We start from the raw sequence: 24026 nt of genomic DNA on the forward strand, positions 1-24026 counted from the left end.
GAAACACCATCAGAGCACTCCTGACATATGGTTGTCAAGCCTCTGCTTAAAGACCTCCAAAGAAGGAGACTCCACCACACTCCTTGGCAGCAAATTCCACTGTTGAACAGCTCTTACTGTCAGGAAGTTCTTCCTAATGTTTAGGTGGAATCTTCTTTCTTGTAGTTTGGATCTATTGCTCCGTGTCCGCTTCTCTGGAGCAGCAGAAAACAACCTTTCTCCCTCCTCTATGTGACATCCTTTTATATATTTGAACATGGCTATCATATCACCCCTTAACCTCCTCTTCTCCAGGCTAAATATGCCCAGCTCCCTTAGCCGTTCCTCATAAGGCATTGTTTCCAGGCCTTTGACCATTTTGGTTGCCCTCCTCTGGACACGTTCCAGTTTGTCAGTGTCCTTCTTGAACTGTGGTGCCCAGAACTGGACACAGTACTCCAGGTGAGGTCTGACCAGAGCAGAATACAGTGGCACTATTACTTCCCTTGATCTAGATGCTATACTCCTATTGATGCAGCCCAGAATTGCATTGGCTTTTTTAGCTGCCGCGTCACACTGTTGGCTCATGTCAAGTTTGCTTTTCTAAATTTTGTAGGCGTTTTTGATTGATGCCTAACATAGTTGAGCTGTCTCTGATTGCTCCTTCTAACTTATGAGCTACATTTTTAATTCCATAATCACATTTAACATTTCAGAATTGATAGTGTTCAAACATGGAGGATGCGAGCCTTGGACTCTGAGAGATGTCATGTTGAAATAGTTGCCGGCTTTCTCTGTAGCATCTACAGTGGATGCTCGGGTTGCGAGCGTGATCCATGCGGGAGGCACGTTCACAACCCACAGTGTTCACAACCCACAGCGCCATGTCTGTGCGCATGTGGGTTACGCTTCTGCGCATGCACAGAGCGTGATTTAGCGCTGAAACCCAGAAGTAACCTGTTCCGGTACTTCTGGGTTCAGCACTGTGCACAGCCCGAAATCGTGCAACCCAAAGTGTCTGTAATCCAAGGTATAATTGTATAGAATAATCTGTTTTGGGAACATAGGAAGCTGCCTTATATTGAGTCAGATCATTGGTGCATCAACTCAGTATTGTATACCTTGATTGGCTGGGCATCTCCAGGATTTCAGGCAGGGCTGTCTCCCAGCCTTATCTTGAGATGCCAGGCAGAAATTGAACATCATCATCATATTATATTATATTATATTATATTATATTATATTATATTATATTAGTACTATCTGACTGGGTTGCCCCAGCCACTCTGGGTGGAATGGGACCCTCTGCAGGCAAAGCAGATGCTCTACAGCTAAGCTACAGCCCTTCCACAATAACATTGGGTGTGTCTTGCAATGTATGTGCTTACGGCCCTTGAGAGTCTTTGCTATAATTAATGTACTTTAAAATTGGAAACCTCTAGTTTTGTTCTCTCAACAACTCTGTTGGGCAAGGGTGATCCAACAGATGATGTTGAACTCCAGCTCAGCTCAACAGGACCGCACCCCTCCCCCGAATCAGGGATATTGGGAGTTGTAGCCCCCACTAATATCATGTTAATATTGTTAACATGAGTCCTGGCAGATCCAGGACTCTTAATCCAGTGGCTCACAATATTGATGGACTAATGTTGATTAGTATGATCTGCATTTTATTAGGTTGATGTTTAGGTGAGAAATCCAAGATCAGAAGTACCAGAATATCTACATGCATGTCATTGCATTTATGTTATTATAATGTATTTTCCCTTCCATTTACTCTGCTAGCTTACAAGACGCTTGCCGCCCATCAAGGAAGCTAAGCCCAGGTTACAGAAGCTCTTCCGCGACTTCTGGCTGTATTCGGTGCTTATGGGATTTGCCGTGGAAGGCTCAGGTACTCCAGAGATTCCTTTTTATTTGGACAACCGTTTCTCAATGGAGAGGCAGGAAAATATTGAAAATATGCCAAATAGCTGCCTGTTGCCACATTTAAAATTTTTCATTTACCAGTGACTTCACTGCTGAAGAATTATGCTAATTTGATGTAGCAGCAGCAGCAAGAAATATCATGGCTGTACTGTCCTGTTGTGGTTGTGACAAGAAACCCACAAATGGGGATAGACTGAGCGGTCTAATTCTACACCATTTCAGTTTCACTGGCACTCAGTTTTAAGTCCATTGGGTTCTGTCCTGCTAAGTTCTACCCATCACACCTGAACCGGCAAACTCTCTGTGTTTTGGTTTTTGCCTGCCCTCTAAAACCAGAGTCATAATCCAGCTGTCGCTCATGGTTTGGAGGTCAAATGGTGTGGCTTGTGACAAAAAGGAGGAAATCTGATTGGATGAAGGGAGGAAGGAGCATATGAGCCCAAGGCTCAGTCAATTAACACCAAATTGCGACTGCATGCAAACCAAGCTTTAATCTTTTTGAAAGGGTTTCTGATATCCAAATGTAAAAAGCCTAATGTGACTCAAACTAATTTTTGTTACTTTTACCTTTGATAAAAGTTCTTCCCCCAATGACAGCATCCTGGTTGATCATGGTTCTGGTCTTAATGCCCAGAGATGATGATGAGGATGAGGATGATAATGATAATGATAATGATAATAATAATGATAATAATTTATTTATACCCTGCCCATCTGGGTGACTCCCAACAGAATATTATTATTAATAACAAAAGTGATAAAATATCAAACATTAAAAACTTCCCTAAACAGGGCTGCCTTCATATGTCTTCTAAAAGTCAGATAGTTGTTTATTTCCTTGACATCTGATGGGAGAGCGTTTCACAGGGTGGGCACCGCTACCGAGAAGGCCAGGCTTAGGCAAACTCAGCCCTCAGCCTTCCAGATGTTTTGAGACTACAATACCCATCATCCCTGACCAGTAGTCCTGTTAGCTAGGGATGATGAGAGTTGTAGTCCCTGAAGAAGGCCCTCTGCTGGTTCCCTGTAACCTCACTTCTTGCAGTGAGGGAACAGCCAGAAGGCCCTCGGCACTGGACTTCAGTGTCCAGGCTGAACGATGGGGGTGGAGACGCTCTTTCAGGTACACAGGGCCAAGGCTGTTTAGGGCTTTAAAGATCAGGACCAATGCTTTGAATTGTGCTCGGAAATGTACTGGGAGCCAATGTAGGCCTTTCAGGACCGGTGTTATGTGGTCTCGGCGGCCGCTCCCTGTCACCCATCTAGCTGCCACATTCTGGACCAGGTATAATGTTCTTTTGTCTCCAAATTGTAGGTCTTTGGCCAGAAGAGTGGTATGAGGGTGTTTGTGAGATAGCAACCAAGTCGCCGCTACTGACATTTCCTAGCAAAGAGCCTCTCCGCTCTGTTCTTCAGTACAACTCAGCTATGAAAAATGACACAGTCACTTCCGTAAGTCCTTCCCTCTTCTTTTCAGACCCTCATTAATGCACAGAGTGAATGGGGTGCTGAGATCATAGAAATACCCTCCTGTGTTTTGCAGCTCCCACCTTAAAGAGAACTAAGGTATTTTTTAAGGAGCAGCTTCACTGAAATCCCCAAGCAGAACTAAAAATTATACAGGCTAGCAATGCAATGAGGGATGTGGATCTTTTGCAGGAGAGAATTGGCAGGAAGAGGAAGGGGCGCTGAACCTTTCTCTTCCAGGACTCCTGCCAATGCTTCCAGTCTTAAAAACACCCAAAGGGAAGGGCATGTGGAAGAGAATCAGTAGGCAGCCAGAGAGGTCAAGCACTGCCTGCTGTTTCTCCCCACAAAGGCACTACTGCCTGGCCTTGGTGTTGTCAGGAGCTCGTCCTACACTCGAGTAGGACCCTGGCAGAGACACATGCCTGACTGGCATGTTCTCTCCCTCCTGCTCATTCGTTCGGGAGCTTCAAAAGCTTTCTTCTGCCCGAACATCACAGCGACCGATGCCAACAGACACCGGCACACTTAGGGATCCGCAGAGTCTTTGCAGTTTGCGTAACAGAACTCAGCATTTTGGCTAATCTACTTTATTTACATATAAACACACACACGGAGCACTGCAACATGGCTCCCTCTCTCTCTAGCATCAGACAGCAAAGAGAAAAAGAACAAAGGACAATAGTCCCACTTCACAGAACACAGTAACACAAACGTCCTGTCTCCGTCACTTCCCACTCTGTGGAGTCAAAACATACACCGTCATGTGATAGACAAAAATCCCATGTCTGCAATCACGGAGCAGGAATTCTAACAGGTATTACAAGGCAGTTATGGGTTTGGGCACCCCCAGGTTGTCAGTACTTTGACCGGAGGGATTTAATCAAACCCTGGAAATGTAGCTTGCACAGTTAAAGTGGAATAAAGCACCTGTTCCCCTGGCGCAACAAATCCACTTTAAAAAACAAACAGATTTTGCAGCTTAGAAATGTGACAGGGAAATGCACTGAAGAGTGTGGAGTAAATGACTGATTGCAAACAAAACGGAATGGATGCTCAGTAAAGACATTGTATAACCTCCACCTAAGCAAAACAGGGCGAATGTCTGATAAAGAGGAGGTCTGGAGGAGTCCTATGTTAACCTCATAACATGTAGTTCTGCCCCAGGGCTATCAGTTGAGAGTGAGGGAGAGAGAGAAAGAAAGAAAGAGACAGTCCTTGTTTTTCCTGCTTTTGATACTTACCTGTCAAAACTTTTGAAGTTGTAGTAGACAGCAACTTGGTTTTGTATCTCCCTGCCCTTTCAGAAGTTATTTGCATCGATCCAGTTTCCTGATTCCCTCCCCGTATCATAAGCTGTAGTGCTCCTCTGCTTGCTTGCGAGTGGAGCAGTTAGCTGGCGACTGCTTATGCTCTCACGATGGAAGAAAAATAAAAGCCGACATCCCGTGGGAATCTTTCTTTTTTTTGGCAGACTTCATCCTGACTTGTGATGAATCACATCGAGCCGCGTCAGCATTCTTGCATCTTGATACTTGTAAGCCAAACACATAGTGTTTGTCTTCTCTCAGGATGTGCTGTGAAACACTTTGAGCACCTTTCTGTATCCTGCAAAAGGGTTTTTTTATGCTTCCATTGTTTTAATTCCCTTTGTATAAAGTACAAAAGTAACGACTGTTCAGAGGAATTCTACAGGTTAAGTAACTCATGTTTGGGGTAGCTGATGGTTGTTTTTCTTGTTTTGCTCTTAGGCTGAACTGAATGAGTTACGGAGCACCATCATCAATCTTTTGGATCCTCCGCCAGACGTATCTGCCCTGATCAATAAGCTGGACTTTGCCATGTCTACCTACCTGCTCTCTGTGTACCGTCTAGAATGCATGAGGTAGCTTTTTAAGCCCTGCTCGTGATTTTGTAGTGCCCTGTTTGCTTGTCATGCTAAACCAAACCATGGTTTAGCACAAGCACACAGGCTCTGGCAGACGAGTTAAGCCATGGTTTGGCTTACTGTGCCGTCTGAACCTGGGCTTGTAGTTTAGTTCTCTTGGACAAACCACGGATTGTAAACCACAGGGCAGACCTTGGTTTACAGCTCATGGTTTGTCTGGGAAAGCTAAACCCTAAGGATGGATTTGGACAACACGCTAAGACAACCTATGGCTTAGGTCAGCGTGGCACTTCAGCAAAATGACTGGGGAGGAATGAAGTGGTTGCCCTCCTCCTCTTAGGGAGCCTGGAAGCTTGCAGTTTTGTGCCACATCTTGGTTTGGCTTTGCATCATGTCCGAACCAATTTCTGGCATTTTATGCACTTTGACTTTGTGCTTTCCCCCCACTAATTTTTAAATCCTTTTTCAAACTGGGCAACTTAATGCAAATGGTTCAGCTGCGTCCCTTGTTTTTCCATTAAACAATTACAGCTGTGTGCAGGGAGTTTTAGCCTTCCTAATCCAGCCTCATGAACTCTCCCTCCAGATATGAGCCTTATTAAAAAAAAAGTTTCCAGTAATGGTAAGCAAAACAGGAACTCCCCCCCCCCCCTGCAGTGTAGCTGTAATGGGGATTGGTGGTTTTGCAGAGGTTGTGGCTTGGTAGGGAAGGGATAAGCCTCCCTGTGTACTATTTTCTCTGTTAACAGTTCCCCCCCCCTCAAAATCCCTGTGGCTATAATTAATTAAAGAAAAACATTAAGCTGCGCAATAAGCATGACATGAAATTTGACCCTAAGCTGGTGGCTATTGTCACATCTTATGCCAGTGGATAACATGATGAGTGCAAAATGGAAGGCAACTCCTGCAAGAGTTTTAGCTTTTAGCAGTTACGTTTTAAAACAAGGTTTCTTTCAGTTAGAATTCCACACCATGTAAGGAAAAGACAGCTGTTTTCCCTGAATGGGCACTTTAAAAAGCCTCCTTCACCTGTATTTCTATGTCAAACGCATTTCTCATAATCTCTCTCCTAGGGTATTGCGTTCAACAGACCCAGATCGCTTCCAAGTGATGTTTTGTTATTTTGAGGATAAAGCTATTCAAAAAGACAAATCAGGTGAGACTGTATATAGATTGGGTTTTACCTAAGGTAGACAGATTTGTGTCTGGATGTAACAGAATTGAATGAACTTTTACCAGCTTTCATTTCATGTAAAGGTAAAGGGGTCCCTGGCCATTAGGTCCAGTCGTGGCCGACTCTGGGGTTGCGGCGCTCATCTTGCTTTATTGGCCAAGGGAGCCGGCATACAGCTTCCGGGTCATGTGGCCAGCATGACTATGCCGCTTCTGGAAAACTAGAGCAGCACACGGAAACGCCATTTACCTTTCAGCTGGAGCGGTACATACTTATCTACTTGCACTTTGACATGCTTTCATACTGCTAAGTTGGCAGGAGCAGGGACCGAGCAACGGGAGCTCACCCCGTCACGGGGATTCGAACTGCCAACCTTCTGATCGGCAAGTCCTAGGCTCTGTGGTTTAACCCACAGCGCCACCCGCGCCCCTCATTTCATATAATGTAGCATAATCATTGGGTTACCTTTTTGGTGGCTTCCTTCCCACAAGGGGGTAGGTAGATATTTTTTGTCAGGACTCTGGTAGGGAAAGAGAGGTTTAAGCCCAGCCCAGCCCCCCCAAATTGTGCAATTTCCCTTATGGTGGCTAGTTAAATAAATAAAAAATAACATGCACATCTTGTGTGTTTGTTTATGATACTCGTTTGCATCCTGCCTCTTCAGGATACAAATCTATCCGAAGCAACTTCAAATACAGTGGTGCCTCACAAGACGAAATTAATTCGTTCCGCGAGTTTTTTCGTTGTGCGAGTTTTTCGTCTTGCGAAGCACCACTGCATTTAAACACTAACAACGGCGGGGAGGGGCGGGGAGAAGCAGGACAGCTGCCGCAGCCGGTACCTCAGACTCACCCGCGCCTTGTGGCCACCGCGCGACGCGGCTGCTGGAGGGCGGCGGGGCTCAGGAACGCGACTCTGGCTGCAACGCTGGCTGCTGGTGGCAACGGCTCTTTGAGGGGAGCGCGCGAGGAGGGGTGGGCAGCGGCGCGAGGCAGCCGGAAGGTCAGAGGGAGCCAGAAGAGCCGTCAGCGGGAAGGTGGGAGGGAGCCGGAGGAGCGGGGAAGCGAGCGTGCGTGTGTGCAGTGACCGTCGCCATGACACCAGGCAGGGCCGTTTCGTCTAGCGAAGCAAGCCCTTAGGAAAATCCGTCTTGCGAAGCACCTCAGAAAACGAAAAACCCTTTCGTCTTGCGAGTTTTTCGTCTTCCGAGGCATTCGTCTTGCGGGGTACCACTGTATTTCAAATTGCACTGGTAAAATCATAATGAACAGCATCATGACAAATCACCAAGGTCCTTCCCCCTGGGCAGTGTGCAGTAGACATGCTTGTGGGGAGAAGAGATTGACCAGCTGTAACAGAAACAGGCCCCCAGTGTTGTCTTCACCTGCCTGCTAGTCTCCTGGAATCTTTAGCATCAGGCAGTTGGTGGGAAATGGTTTTCATGCAATTAAAGTCACCTTTAATGGAGATTTGAAGGATTTAAAGGACTGGTGGAGGTTAGGCAGTAGTCATTCATTAAGTCCGGTGGAAATGATTTTTAGGATGGAGGCATGAGTGATGCAAAACCTCCCCCTTTAGCTCTACAGAGAAGGAAATCTGTCCCAGGGTTTCAGGAGAAAATGGGTAAAAAATAAGCATAGCCAACGTTTCTTTTCTTTTGCTTCCTCCTTTCAGGTATGATGCAGTGTGTCATAGCCGTAGCAGATAAGGTGTTTGAAGCCTTCCTCTGCATGATGGCTGACAAAGTAAGTTAACCAAGGCAACGACAAAACGCCTCCTTAGGTCAATCCAAATCTAGAGTGCTTTTGCAAACGTAGTGCGGAACAGGGATGGGGAACCTGTGAACCTTCGATGTTGCTGGAGTACAGTTATTGTCATCCCTCACCGTGGCCTCTGCCAACTGAGGCTGATGGGAGGTAAAGTCTGACAACATCTGGGCAGACACCAGTTCCCCATCCTTGACTTGGGGCTGCATCCAATTTCTCTGTCTGCTACGAAAGGACCCTTGAGCTAATGGATGGGTGAGTTTCAACTGAGCACAACAGAGGAACCCCAACGCAACAGTGGTGTTGGCAGAAACTCCTTGTGCAACAGATTTCACAGTCTTATCGTGCAACAAAGCTATTACAGTGGTGCCCCGCAAGACGAATGCCTCGCAAGACGGAAAACCCGCTAGACGAAAGGGTTTTCCGTTTTGGAGGTGCTTCGCAGGACGAATTTCTCTATGGGCTTGCTTCGCAAGACGAAAATGTCTTGCGATTCCTGGGGTGTTTTTTTCGCTCCCCACCCCCTTTTGCTAAGGCACTAAGCTGCTAATAGCCTTTTAGCAGCTAATCCGCTAATCCCTTAAGCCTTTAATAGCCGCTAATAGCCGCTAAATCGCTAATAGCGCTAATCCGCTAATCCGCTAATGGGCTTGCTTCGCAAGACGAAAAAACCGCTAGACGAAGAGACTCACGGAACAGATTCTTTTCGTCTTGCGAGGCACCACTGTACGCTAATTTGTTCCCTTGCACAACGTTTCACTGGCACAAAGCGTTTCGCCGGCATAAGAAGTGTACCTCAAATTGACTTTAATAAGCACTGCATTGGATACAACCCTGATGCACTTCCATGTTAAATCCTTAGGCTAGCAGATGGGCTCCTCTGCTGTTGCTCCGACACATTGAAAAACTGTTGCGTAGAAACGGCAGGTGGAACTTCCTTTAGCCCTTAATTGAAACCCGTCCTAAAAACTTTCAGAGTGGGTTTCTCCCTGCATTTAGAGCAATGTGGATCCAGGAATAGAGGAGAACAATCTGAGGTTCAGTTCAGATTCAACAGAGAACTGTGGTTTGGGCGGAACAACAAACCATAGTTTGCTGCTAGCCTGGAAGTTAGGCAGAGAATTGTAGTGTGGAGCGGAAGGAGGAAGAGGGGGCATATGAGCATGAAGATCATTCATATGACACTAACCCAGGAAATCGTTAGCTAATAACATGGCCTTGTATTTCCTTAACTTTACGTGGAACTGAAAAACAGTGTGGTTCTGTTGGAGAGAGATCTATCGATCGCATGAATTCAGGGCTCATTCTTCTTACATTGCAAAGCAATAGCAAGTGCTCTAGGTGACAGCAGAACCTTTCTGAGGAACAAACTTGGCAATGGTTTTTATTGAGTACTGCTCAAAATAGGACATTAGGGTTGAGCAAGCTGGCTGCTGTCTTGTTGTTACTCTCTACCCCACTCATTAATGGTGCTAGATAAGAGATAAATCCTAATGCAAAGCTAAGTCCTATTTTCCTATAATGCTCTTAGACATTTTTATCCATATATTAGCGTACATAGTATTGCGACCTTAAGCAGTGATTTAGCAACAGTTTTAAAGGAAAAGCCTCATGTTTCTCTTACATGTGTAGGCTAAAACGAAAGAAAACGAAGAAGAGCTGGAAAGACACGCTCAGTTTTTGCTGGTGAATTTCAATCATATTCATAAGAGGATCAGACGGGTTGCCGATAAGTACTTATCTGGCCTTGTAGACAAGTGAGTGTATTTTTAAATATGCTGTCTGTAAGGATATCAGGGGGTTACTCGAGAGCAGTCAGGCAAATGCCTCCCTGGTCGGCTGTAAAGCCTCGTTATTGGTGCCAAAAACCCTTCACCGTGCAGAGCGCCACTGTTCCGTGGCTCACTCATTCACTGGCAGAATCTGTGAGTGGGCGGTCCTTAAACCTTACCCAGCAAAGTAGTTTCTTGACGCCCAGTCTGTGCCTCCCCTCTCGCACGGAAGCCTACTGCGCAGGGAGGGCGTGGGTAACAGAGGACCTCTCTCCTCCCCGCTTTGCTCAGGCAAGGTGTCCTGGCACCGCCTCGCCTCCCCCGAGCCCTGCAGCTCCTCTCCGCTGGAGGCGTGGTTACTCTCCTCCGCTGTGGAGGTGCTGCTTCCCACGATCTTTGGGGGCTCTTTGTAATCCATCCGGCTTTTCCCCTCTTGTCCCTGAGTCGATGGCAGTTCCCTGACACTGTCCTTATTTTGTTGTTCATGCAACAGCAACTCTCCCTTGGTTTTTGTAATTCCCTCCCTTCATTCCCACCCTCTGCTTTGTGTAACAAGTAGACTGATGAAGACTTTTGTACCTGTCTTTTTTGTTTCAAGGTTCCCTCACTTACTTTGGAGTGGAACAGTGCTGAAGACCATGTTAGATATCCTCCAGACCCTCTCCCTGTCATTGAGTGCAGTAAGTATTTTCATATTAACCGTATTATTATTACAGTGGTGCCCCGCAAGACGAATGCCTCGCAAGACAGAAAACCCGCTAGACGAAAGGGTTTTCCATTTTTCGATGCGCTTCGCAGGACGAATTTCCCTATCGGCTTGCTTCGCAAGACGAAAATGTCTTGCGAGTCTTGAGATTTTTTTCCGCTCCCCACCCCCTTTTTCTAAGCCGCTAAACCGCTAATAGCCTTTTAGCAGCTAATCCGCTAATCCCTTAAGCCTTTAATAGCCGCTAATAGCGCTAATCCGCTAAGCCGCTAATAGGCTTGCTTCGCAAGACGAAAAAACCGCTAGGCGAAGAGACTCGCAGAACGAATTAATTTCGTCTTGCGAGGCACCACTGTATTCAATTGTGAAACTCCTTTGTAGAGTTCTTGCACTGCATATACACTGCACATTTGCTTCTGCAGAAAGTTGAGCAGAAGCGCTTGCGTCCCTTGGGCTGAAACATGGTTCCTTATCCTTGAAATAACTGGCCTGCCCCTCTTCGTTTCCTCCAGGATATTCTATTCCACTTCTGCCTTGGTTTTCTGTTCCTTCCCGCAAAAGACGCTCATCATTGTCCAGTAACTCAGGATGCTCAGCCTTTGTTGAGTTGTTGAAAACGCCTAGGGCTTTTTTCCTGAAAACCTTTTGAATTTCTGCAGACGTTGGGTTCTCCCATGCATGCTGATACTTCCCTCTGGAGTAAATCTTGCACAAATCCAGAGTGGAGTCCCTAAGATAGTTGGGTGGCGCCTTGTACACTTCCTTCCGGCAACTCCTGCAGCCAAGCTGGTGCCAAATGTATTGCTCTGCTTTCCTCTGGACTCTACCGGCGAGGTGTGGGTCTTGTCTTCTGGACAGCCCGGGATCTCCATACACACTGCCAAGGCTTGCGCCTCGGGGAAGTCACTTCAATGCTGCTAACACAGCAAAAACAACATGGAAGGCAGTAGTTACAAATTACCCATCTGCAGCCACAGCAGGCACTGTGATTCTGCAGCAGTTTGACTCTGCCCCTGTGGTGCAGAGCCAGTGTGGTGTAGTGGTTAAGAGCGGTAGTCACGTAATCTGGGGAACCGGGTTCGCGTCTCCGCTCCTCCACATGCAGCTGCTGGGTGACCTTGGGCCAGTCACACTTCTCTGAAGTCTCTCAGCCCCACTCACCTCACAGAGTGTTTGTTATGGAGGAGGAAGGGAAAGGAGAATGTTAGCCGCTTTGAGACTCCTTAAAGGGAGTGAAAGGCGGGATATCAAATCCAAACTCTTCTTCTTCTGGAGGCACACTCCATTGTCTTTTGAAACGGACAGATGTCAACACCAGCATTTCTAAGACAGTGAGAAACGTGATCTGATTCATGTTAAAAGGTTTTTTTTTTCCTTTTCAGGACATTCACAAGGACCAACCCTACTATGACATTCCAGACGCCCCGTATAGAATTACTGTTCCCGATACATACGAAGCTAGAGAGGTGAGACACTCCAGGATGCAGAAAGATGAATTGAAGTTTACTGTGACCTTTTCTAGATTTGCATCTTCTCGCTCCTGCAGGTGGTTAATGCTTGAAGGCGACTAATTACTTATGTCTGGCCTCATATAATTTTCCCTTCCAGATAATTTGGCACATTTCTGTTTCCTTGCACTGCAGCAGTATTGAACTACAAGAGTAGCATTTTGTCTGCCTTTGCCAGGCTGGAATAGATGGGCTTACCTAGTTGCATATGGATGGAGGAGCAAGAGCCCATCTTCCTCCCTGCTTGCCCAGTGTCCACATGTGCCCACATGTGGGGATTGGTACATAGGAAGCTCCCTTATCCTGAATCAGGCTGGTTTGGTCCTTCTAGCTTAATGTTGACTTCACTGCCTGACAGTGGCTCTCTGGAGGGGCTGGGGACCTTGGACCTTCTGCATGCAAAGCAGAGGTTCTTCCACCAAGCTATTATTGGTGAAAGGCAAATAAGAAATCTAATTAAGGAAGAAAAGAAACCAAATTCTGCTCAGGTTTGTTTGAAATTCAAGTTAGCCGTGTCAATTAATTTTAGAGGTTCTACTCTCTGAGTTGGACCAGCCACCCAAATAATACTAAATACATTTATCAAATATTAATAATGTGGGGGAGATTGATCAATGTTCTAGATAAAGCACAGGAATCGAATGCACAGTTTCAAACCATGCCAGAGCCTGCTTAGCTTTTCAAATGCGCTAGCAGTTTTACTGCCGCATGTTGGATATTTTGCATGTGCGCCCGACCCAGCTTAATATTTGCTTTATAGTCGCACCTTGGAAGTCGAACGGAATCTGTTCCGGAAGTCCATTCGACTTCCAAAACATTCGGAAACCAAAGCGTGGCTTCTTATTGGCTGCTGGAATCTCCTGCAACCAATCGGAAGCCACGGAAGCTGGATGTTGGGCTTCCAAAAATAGTTTGCAAACCTGAACATTCACTTCCGGATTTGCGGCGTTCAGGAGCCAAAATGTTTGAGAACTAAGCTGTTCGAAAACCGAGGTACGACTGTATTTTGCTTTTATTATTCAGCGCAACAATTCATTTTACCAGCTGACTGTTTTGTCTCTCTTTTTTTAGAGTATAGTAAAGGATTTTGCTGCACGCTGTGGAATGATCCTCCAAGAAGCCATGAAATGGGCCCCTTCGGTTACCAAATCTCACTTGCAGGTAACTTCTGCAAGTTGTAGCTAAATATTGGGGTGTGTGTGTGTGTGTGTGTGTATATATATATATATATATATATATATATATATTATATAATATAAATGGAGGTATACTATCTAAAACAAGGTACTCCCTTTCTTCTCCCACAGAAGGGAATGCCATTTTCGGTATATTGTATTAGACATTGTTTTAAAGTAGTATCAGTATCAAACTTTATTTCGGTCACAGACCGGCATAAGATAAAACATACGGACCTTGTTTTAAATTTTCTGCTTGCACTCAGACTATTCTCTCTGCTCTTCTTTCAGGAATATTTAAACAAGCATCAGAACTGGGTATCTGGCCTGTCCCAGCACACAGGGCTGGCTATGGCCACGGAGAGCATCCTCCACTTTGCAGGCTACAACAGGCAGAACACAACTCTGGGGGTGAGTGAGGACAATCACCTCTTTGGTTAACTGGCCAGAGTTTCCTGTGTTTTTTTTCTTGGTTTTGCGACTATTTTATACAAGTGGAGCCCAGTGCTCTCTGGGGAGTTAACAGTTTTTACTGAGGAGGGGTACGCTCTGAATTCACGTAACGCTTTCAAGTTTTCCTGCGCCATACAACTCAGTTGCATCGCAGTGCCTGGGCTTGGTTTTTTCCTACTGCCTCCCGCTCCCTATCCCCCTTTTGTGTCCTGTTTCTTAGATTGGAAGTCTGCAGGCAGGGACTGTCTTATAACTGGGGTCGGTAAGCCACTTCTGGAGTCTTTTCCCGGCTAAAGAGTGGGATTTAAACACCAAGAACACCACCACCTAATTCAGTTAGCAGATTCACTGCCACAAGACATGGTGATGGGTACGGGCTTAGTTAATTTAAAGGTGAGGGGACTGGACAGATCCATGGAGGTCTGTGAGTGGCTATTATAAATGCACTGTCTGTGTAGAACCTCCATGGTCAGGCATAGCATACCACTGAATACCAATTGCTGGACAGCAGCAGAAGTGGGGGCGGGCTGTGTGTGTGTGCGCGCGCGTGTGCATGTGTGCGCACACACACACACATCACTTATACCAGGGGTTAGCAAACTTTTTCAGGAGGGGGCCAGTCCACTGTCCCTCAGACCTTGTGGAGCGCCAGACTATATTTTTTTTTGGGGGGGGGGGGAATGAATGAATTCCTATGCCCCACAAATAACCCAGAGATGCATTTTAAATAAAAGCACACATTCTACTCATGTAAAAACACCAGGCAGGCCCCACAAATAACCCAGAGATGCATTTTAAATAAAAGGACACATTCTACTCATGTAAAAACACGCTGATTCGCAGACTGTCTGTGGGCCGAATTTAGAAGGTGATTGGGCTGGATCCAGCTCCCGGGCCTTAATTTGCCTATCCATGACTTACATAGTAATCGTATGGTTTTTTTGTAGGCAACCCAGTTAACTGAAAGGCCTGCCTGTGTAAAGAAAGACTATTCCAACTTCATGGCTTCACTTAACTTGCGAAATCGCTATGCTGGAGAAGTAAGTACAGCAGTCTAAGCCCTGTGGCATTAAAACAGGGGTCATTATTTGTTTCCCTCTTGCTTTCCTTCTCTTCACTAAAGTGAGTGACATTTGCTCATTTACAGTAACCTGTTTATTGTGGCATGAAACATTATTTTGGAAGTTATACGTTTTAGTATCTAAAAACATTTTATGTAGAAGTGAAAACAAACCGAGTAATGTTTGTTGCATCCATCATATTCTTCCTGAGCTCCTAGTATTTTTAAAAAGCTTTTGGTTGACCAGGGATTCTTTCGTGGATCATTACGTGCAAACAAGATGTTTAAACTTGGCCACTCAAAAGGGATGCATGAGAATATTCAGGAATGTTTTATTTTAATAATATTTACCCACCTCTTCTTTACCTGAAAATAAACTCAAAAGTGGTTTGCAGAATAAGATTGATTAAAACATCATGAACTCACAAAATGCAGAATCCACATTTTGCAAAGGCTATAGAGTGGTACCTCGGGTTAAGTACTTAGTTCATTCCGGAGGTCCGTTCTTAACCTGAAACTGTTCTTAACCTGAAGCACCACTTTAGCTAACGGGGCCTCCTGCTGTTGCCGCGCCGCCGGAGCCCGATTTCTGTTCTCATCCTGAAGCAAAGTTCTTAGCCTGAAGCACTATTTCTGGGTTAGCAGAGTCTGTAACCTGAAGCGTATGTAACCTGAGGTACCACTGTAATAGTAATCTTGCCATGCTTTGACAGGGCTGAAAAGCTCTTCTTAGCCGTAGAGTAATTGGAAAACATTCAGGCGACCACAAAGATAAACACTAGACATTTAAAGGTTTCTGCAAGCCCTGTTAACTGATTGGGAATTCTCTTAACAGGTCGCTGGGATGATTAATTACTGTCACGCCACAGGCCGCACCTCAGATCTCAGTAAACTAATGATCAAGCAGCTCAACGAGGCTCTGGAACCAGGCCAGCCTGAACACTACACCCAAGTCATGTTTAAGATGACAGCCATGTTGATAAGTAGCAGAGGTAAGGACGACAGTTCGATTTTCCTTGCTCTGCCATGTGTACGTGCATATATACATGTTTTAGAGAGAGAAGCCACAGAGAAGGATGGTGAAAGAAGAATTTCAAACTGGTTCTTTTATTTTTCTATAAAAGAGAATTCTGTCTACCGGTTGATGGGCAAATAATTATTCAGCTTTGTACAGCTGTAAGGATGATTGATTGATTGTTTTGTTTGTTTACCATAAGTCCCAGGGCACTTACAGCTATTTATTTAAATATTTGTAGACCACACTTTTCGGGGGGCGGGGAATGCATACAACACACAAAATTGCAACAGCATCACTAAAAGCATCAGTGCCTACCCTTAGATTGTAGCGTTGCAGGATTAAATAGCTACAGATGCTTATATTTGAACAAAATGTTTGTGTGATAAATGCAAAATGTTGCTTATTTGTTTTGTAACTTACGCACCACTCCTTTCATTTCTTTCCCGGAGTCCTATTAATTTAAGTGGGTCTACATTAAGTATGACTAAGTCTGGACCCAACCCATTTAAAATACTCTTTTTTAAAAAAATTTATATTGCTATGTATAAATGTTTCCATTTCAGACACTGACCCTCAGCTCTTGCACCACCTGTGTTGGGGCCCGCTGCGAATGTTCAGCGAGCACGGCATGGAAACGGCCATCGCTTGTTGGGAATGGCTGCTCGCTGCCAAGAATGGAATAGAAGTGCCGGTAAGGAAAACAAAAACACGCGCAGCACAATCTGAGATGTGTTTACGCAGGAGTTAATGTGTTCAAGGGTCCCTAGTAACTGTCCCTAGTAACTCTCTTTATGGTTGCAGTCTTAAGAGTCATTCTCCAGAAGGAATCTGGAGTAATAATTTGACATAGCTTGAGAGGCACAGAGAGACATGGAGATCACGGTCTTCAACTTCCACTGCCATCTCTGCAATAGTAGTGACACTTTTAGCCCAGTAGGAGCTGGATAACTATGCGAGGGGTGCTGTGGTGTAAACCACTGAGCTTCTTGGTCTTGCCAGTCAGAAGGTTGGCGGTTCAAATCCATGCGACGGGGTGAGCTCTCCTTGCTCTGTCTCGGCTCCTGCCAACCTAGCAGTTCAAAAGCATGCCAGTGCAAGTAGATAAATAGGTACCACTGTAGCGGGAACGTAAACTGCGTTTCTGTGTGCTCTGGTTTCCGTCATGGTGTCCCACTGCACCAGAAGCGGTTTAATCCTGCTGGCCACATGACCCGGAAAGCTGGCTGTGGACATATGCCGGCTCCCTCAGCCTGAAAGCGAGATGGCTATGGCAACCCCATATTCGCCTTTGACTGGACTTAATTGTCCAGGGTCCTTTTTTACATGTATCTACTGTGCTTGGCATATCACTTCCACACATTGGGTAGTGGTGGTTTGTAAAGATTGTGCCGTGAGAAGTAGAAATGCAGTCAGTATTTCTAGCAAGAGTGGATAACTTGGGCCCATTTTCTTTGAAAGTGGCCTTATGTTGCTTTTGGAATACATGTGTGTTTAAAGGAAATATTCTAAAAATATCCCATGAACTAGGTGTACACATGCATGCATTTCTGTGTACTAACTAGCATACAGAACCAAAAAATGTGTCTCAGGGTGGACTGTATACCCCACCATTTAGAATAGAATTAAGATCGGCAAGCAGGAAATGTAGCAAACGCTTGTGTTCCTCTTCCCTCCTGCCTCCCAGTTCATGCGGGAAATGTCAGGGGCCTGGCAAATGACCGTGGAGCAGAAGTTTGGCCTGTTCTCTGCCGAGCGGAAAGAAGCAGATCCCTTAGCTGCTTCGGAAGAGAGCCAGCCCATACCGTGTCCCCCGGAGGTCACGCCGCATTACATCTGGATAGAAGTAAGTGCTCGTCTCCTGCAGTCGCTAGATCCTTGCAGCAGATATGGAGCAATGTCCTGTGCTGGTGGATTGGGCTCATGGGTGAGTAGGGAGGGTACAGATCCAGCAAGCGTTCTGGAATGGAAGGAGAGGGTATCCAGGGTTTTGTCAGGGCAAGGATGCCTGACAAGGGAGGCTAGTAGCAGATCTTTCAGGACCCTGGACAGAGCCCTTGGCTCAGACAGTTTGCATTGGTAAGAGCTTCCAATACCCTTTCAAGGTTTCCTTGTCTGGACCCTTAGAGGGGCAGCCTTTGGGCACGAAGCCTAGCATTGAGGGGGTTAATGCTGATCACATGGCCTGGGTTGGCAGGACCCTAAAGAGTCACTGAGGGACGCGGGTGGCGCTGTGGCTTAAACCACAGAGCCTAGGGCTTGCCGATCAGAAGGTTGGCAGTTCGAATCCCCGCAACGGGGTGAGTTCCCGTTGTTCGGTCCCTGCTCCTGCCCACCTAGCAGTTCGAAAGCGCACAAGTGCAAGTAGATAAATAGGTACCGCTCCGGCGGGAAGGTAAACGGCGTTTCCGTACACTGCTCTGGTTCGCCAGAAGCGGCTTAGTCATGCTGGCCACATGACCTGGAAGCTTTACACCGGCTCCCTCGGCCAATAAAGCGAGATGAGCGCTGCAACCCCAGAGTCGGTCACGACTGGACCTAATGGTCAGAGGTCCCTTTACCTTTTAAAGAGTCACTGACAGTGGATACTAGATGGAAAAAATACATTCTATCAAGGCAGCTTCATGTTTTCCTTGCATTACATAATTAAAGGACATTGATTTGATATCTACAATCCTAAGGACTGATTCTTTAAGTAAAAACCCTTCCGATGAAATGCTAGTCAGTAAAAGTTGTTCCGTTTTCCACTTGGCAATGCAAGGCCATCAGGTTGGGCTATGACACCACCTGGTGGTTGAAGGCAGGTTAAACATTTTGGGAAGTAGACATATCCCAGAACCACTGTCAAACAGCTCTTGCTGTCAGAAAGTTCTTCCTGGTTTTTATATGTCACCTTCTCACGAAACATCAGGGCAGTGTACAGTAACATTTAAAAAAACAAAACCAGAGCCACTAAAATGACTATCTACTCAGACAAAAATTAAGCAGATTGCTTGGGCTTGTTGGCATAAAGTCTTCAAGAGACTGCTGAAAATCGAAAGCCTACTGAATCTCTCTGCTGGAACGGTGTTCTGCAGCATGGTGGCAGTAAATGCCTGATTTGTAGTCGAGGCCGTTCCAGTCTCTGTAACACAGGTAACAATTAAGATGGCTCCTTCGTATGATCTTGGGTGATCGGGCTGGGATATGAGGGCTTTCATGTTCTCCCCTTTTGAGATCCTTTAAAGTGTAAGCCTGTCTTGTGGGCAGTGAGTTCTGTAAATTTAAAAGCGAGCTTGCCTGTCCGTGTTTTAATTCTGTTGAGAGATACATATAAGCATTTCTCTTGTTGACACAGTTCCTGGTGCAGAGGTTTGAAATCGCAAAGTACTGTAGCTCCGACCAGGTGGAAATCTTCTCCAGTCTGCTCCAGCGATCCCTATCTCTGAACATTGGAGGATCAAAAGGCAGTATGAACCGACACGTGGCAGCAATTGGGCCACGTTTCAAGTAAGTGGGAGCCTTTTGGGGGGGGGGAATAAATAAATAAATAGGAAAATGCAACATGGGAAAGGCTTTGAAACCTGGGTGTATCCTATCCTAGTCCTTGACCAGTCTAGCCTCTGGCTGTGTTACAAGGGTAGCCAATATGGTGCCCTCCAGGTATTGTGGACTCCACCACCCATCATCCTTGACTGTTGACCACACTGGCTGTGGCCAGTGGGACTTGGTGTCCTCAGCATCTGGGGACATCATGTTGTTTAGCCTTGCTCTGTTGAACCCAACTATGTGCAAAAGAAAACGAGCCTAGGACAGATCTCTAGTTGGGAGATGGATGTTCACTGCCTCTCTCTTAATAAATTAGCCAAATCCATTGATACGGAGCCATCTTGAAGATGATGGTTCAGCCTAACTCATTGTTTGCACCTCTATTCACTTGACCAAAAGCAAAACCAAACCTATTTCCCATGTTCTTTGCCACACCAGGTCAGAGCTATGGAACTTAAATGGGTGTGATTTTTCAGATAAGAATAGGTTTGATTGTCAATTACATTTATGGGACAATGTACGCAGGACACAGTCTAGGGTGGGTTAGAGTGGGAACGTAGGATTAGCCGTTCTGCGGTTTCCATGTTCCGCTTGTCTAAATTATCGATTTTGGAAGAAGTGACTCAAGGAGAGTTAATCCCCCTTTCATCTCTTCTGAGCTGTTCTGCCTTTGCACCACCAAAATCTGGAACTGACCAGCTTTCCTTCAAAACGACCTTGACAGATTAGAGAACTGGGCCAAAACAAACAAGATGAATTTTAACAGGGAGAAATGTAAAGTATTGCACTTGGGCAAAAAAAATGAGAGGCACAAATACAAGATGGGTGACACCTGGCTTGAGAGCAGTACATGTGAAAAGGATCTAGGAGTCTTGGTTGACCACAAACTTGACATGAGCCAACAGTGTGACGTGGCAGCTAAAAAAGCCAATGCAATTCTGGGCTGCATCAATAGGAGTATAGCATCTAGATCAAGGGAAGTAATAGTGCCACTGTATTCTGCTCTGGTCAGACCTCACCTGGAGTACTGTGTCCAGTTCTGGGCACCACAGTTCAAGAAGGACACTGACAAACTGGAACGTGTCCAGAGGAGGGCAACCAAAATGGTCAAAGGCCTGGAAACGATGCCTTATGAGGAACAGCTAAGGAGCTGGGCATGTTTAGCCTGGAGAAGAGGAGGTTAAGGGGTGATATGATAGCTATGTTCAAATATATAAAAGGATGTCATATAGAGGAGGGAGAAAGGTTGTTTTCTGCTGCTCCAGAGAAGCGGACACGGAGCAATGGATCCAAACTACAAGAAAGAAGATTCCACCTAAACATTAGGAAGAACTTCCTGACAGTAAGAGCTGTTTGACATTGGAATTTGCTGCCAAGGAGGGTGGTGGAGTCTCCTTCTTTGGAGATCTTTAAGCAGAGGCTTGACAACCATATGTCAGGAGTGCTCTGATGGTGTTTCCTGCTTGGCAGGGGGTTGGACTCGATGGCCCTTGTGGTCTCTTCCAACTCTACGATTCTATGATTCCTTCAGCACCGGATTTTGACTGCTCTCAGTAGAACACCATGCTGCTGAAGGGTACAGTGGGATCACATTGCGGGGGACGTGCCTTCATTTTTATTTTCATTTTTGAAAAGAAAGAGCTTGCACAGGGGTAGGGAATCCCTGTGGCCTTCCAGATGTGTTTGGACTCCAGCTCCCCCCAGCCCCAGGTGTGATGGGGAGTTGTAGTCCGGCAACATCTGGAGGCCAAAGGTTTCCCACCTTCAATCAGGCATCCTCCAAAAAACGTGGCAAGCACTGTGTGTGTTTGCCCCAGTTCAGAGCATGTGTTATAACAGGCTCCTGAGCCCCAATCAGTAATATATGCTTCTGCATCAGCTCGCACAGGATTATTATTATTTTTCTAAGTGAAATTGGAAACCTATTAGCATGTGTAGGGATGCCTTTTCATGTATTTATGTATTCATTACTTTTGGGATTATTTAGGCTGCTGACTCTGGGATTGTCCCTGCTTCACGCTGACGTGGTCCCAAATGCAACGATTCGCAACGTCTTGAGAGAGAAGATATATTCAACTGCTTTTGATTATTTCAGGTATTGCTGTGTTTTTGCTCCTTACTTAACATGTGAGAAAGGTAAAGTGGACAATCCAAGCCCCCCCCCCTTTATTTCCTCCCCTGCACCAACATACCAGCGCAGCAATAAGATATTGCGACTCTTTACGTTTTAGGTAGCTGCCCTGAAAGTGGAAAAAAGCTAAGAGTTAAGAAAGGGTGGCAGCTTTGAACTGTGCTCCTAATAGCCTGGTTATGTGAATGAGTCTTGGGCTCACCTGCTCCCTCTTTTTCTCTGGATGATCAGAGTCTTTTACTTCAGTTTTAACTGCAGTATTTTTTAAAAAGAGAGAGTCAACTTTAAGCTATGATTTATGATCTTGGCTTGTTTCCCTAAATCAGGTATGGTTAAGCTGCGGCCCTTCAGATGCTGTTGTACTACAGCTCCCATAATCCCCAGCCAGCATGGTCAATGATCAGAGATGATGGGATCTGTAGTCCAGTGTTATCTGGAGAGCTGCAGGTTAGGCATCCCTGCCCTAGGTCATAGTTAAGTTTAGCCACAGCTTAAGGTTTGGACAGAATGATAGACCACAGTTGATTTAAAATGGAAGTGAAAGCTGATCATGTTTTCCAAGGTTCATTCGTGTAAGCATTACAGCATAGTTTAGCATTTCATCTCAACCAGGCCATTGTCTCTTACCCGAAGCACCTGCACGGGTAAGAGACAATGGCAGATGAAATTAATGGACTATGCAGAATTGGGCAAAATGACAGGAAGGATTCAAAACCTGCGGGACCAGAGATTTACAGAAGATTGGAAGAAGTATATGAATTACTAGAAGAGCAACTGTAACCCACAAATTACGCTAGTAGGACTACAAGAAGTTTTGTAAGGAGAAATATACGAAGTGTTACAAAGTAGAGAAAGATAGAGATATTGGTTATGAGTTTGAAATGTAATAGGGAAGATAAAAAATGCATCCTGAGAGATTAGATTGGAAAATTTTCAGGCAGGATTGATGGAAGTCAAAAATTTGAATAAGATGTAAAAGTATGTTTAATTACTGTTGAAAATGATATGTTTAAAAAAACTAATTAAAAAATCAAATTAAAAAATAAGTAAATTCTTCTTTGTGTGTTTAAGCTCTGCTCCAAAGTGTCCAACCCAAGGGGAAAAGAGGCTGCGCGAGGATATCATCATCCTAATCAAGTTTTGGACGGCCATGTTCTCCGACAAGAAATATTTGACAGCCAGCCAGCTTGTTCCTCCCGGTGGGTCTTAGGAAAGAAACTATAAAAACAACTTTCCTTTCCCTTTTTCATTTGTCTGGTTCGGTGATGGGACGCTTCCTTTTCTTTTTAGATAATCAAGATACACGGAGCAACTTGGATATCACTGTTGGGTCTCGACAGCAAGCCACCCAGGGATGGATAAATACATACCCTTTGTCCAGCGGCATGTCAACGATCTCCAAAAAATCAGGTCTGTCTCACATGACACTTCCTTATCCTGAGCCCTGCTAAACCCTTCTTAATTTATGTTCTATACTCCCATCCCCTAAAGGAGAACAAAGGGGCACACATACTCATTTGATTCTATGCAAAACCTTTAGAGCAGTGTTCCCCAACCTTGGGCCTCAAGCTGTTTTTGGACTACAACTCCCATCATCCCTCGCTAGCAAGACCAGTGGTCAAGGATGATGGGAATTGTAGTCCAAAAACAGCTGGAGGCCCAAGGTTGGAGAACACTGCTTTAGAGGATTGTGAGGTCTAGACAGAATGACTCGTTCAAGTTCACCATGTGAGTTTTCATGGCTGAGCGAGCCTTGAAGCAGGATCTCTCCAGTCTTGGAGTGACCCCGTAGCTATTATGCTACATTGGCCTAGTATGACAAGTTTTGGACAACAACAGTCTGCAAGCTGAAGGTTGTTTTTAGCACTGTTTAACGTTGTTGGGACGCAGGTGGCGCTGTGGGTTAAACCACAGAGCCTAGGACTTGCTGATCAGAAGGTCGGCAGTTCGAATCCCCGCGACGGGGTGAGCTCCCGTTGCTCGGTCCCTGCTCCTGCCAACCTAGCAGTTCGAAAGCACGTCAAAGTGCAAGTAGATCAATAGGTACCGCTCCGGCGGGAAGGTAAACGGCGTTTCCGTGCGCTGCTCTGGTTCGCCAGAAGCGGCTTTTTTTTTTTTTTAAATAATATTTTATTTTCCACATTCAATAAACAAAAAAAGAACAAATCGACAAACACATCAAAAGGAAAAAAGCAAAAGAAAAACAATACATACATTGTACAAAGACAAAAAGAAAAATGAAAACGGTAAGAATAAAAGAATTAAAAACAAATATTGTATCATTGTATTCTTCAGCATTAACTTAGGTCTGCGACTTCCCCATGCCTTCCCACTCTGTATTCTAGGTCTTATATTCTGGTAGTAAACTCTTTCCCTCTGGCGTATCTTTGGTTCAGATTAATATTATTGTCTTATTTATCCTTACATTTCCCTATGTCTTATTAAATATACTTTCTTTAACATTGTCATTTTTAT

General features: G+C 45.3%; 1 protein-coding gene across 1 annotated transcript in view; it reads left to right on the forward strand.

Annotated features, from left to right (window-relative positions):
* Nucleotides 1-24026, forward strand: part of PI4KA (phosphatidylinositol 4-kinase alpha) — a 94477-nt gene that overhangs the window by 47888 nt on the left and 22563 nt on the right. Inside the window, exons 20-37 of the mRNA XM_083418073.1 lie at nt 1765-1873; nt 3224-3360; nt 5127-5260; nt 6337-6419; nt 8112-8182; nt 9836-9960; nt 10574-10655; nt 12064-12147; nt 13261-13350; nt 13656-13775; nt 14765-14857; nt 15713-15869; nt 16459-16586; nt 17580-17738; nt 19230-19381; nt 21408-21515; nt 22623-22750; nt 22842-22961. Coding sequence (XP_083274199.1) covers nt 1765-1873; nt 3224-3360; nt 5127-5260; nt 6337-6419; nt 8112-8182; nt 9836-9960; nt 10574-10655; nt 12064-12147; nt 13261-13350; nt 13656-13775; nt 14765-14857; nt 15713-15869; nt 16459-16586; nt 17580-17738; nt 19230-19381; nt 21408-21515; nt 22623-22750; nt 22842-22961 — 2080 coding nt within the window. The remainder of the gene's footprint in view (nt 1-1764; nt 1874-3223; nt 3361-5126; nt 5261-6336; nt 6420-8111; nt 8183-9835; nt 9961-10573; nt 10656-12063; nt 12148-13260; nt 13351-13655; nt 13776-14764; nt 14858-15712; nt 15870-16458; nt 16587-17579; nt 17739-19229; nt 19382-21407; nt 21516-22622; nt 22751-22841; nt 22962-24026) is intronic.

Source organism: Podarcis tiliguerta, assembly GCF_965153285.1.
Source record: "Podarcis tiliguerta genome assembly, chromosome: 16".
NCBI lineage: Eukaryota > Metazoa > Chordata > Lepidosauria > Squamata > Lacertidae > Podarcis > Podarcis tiliguerta.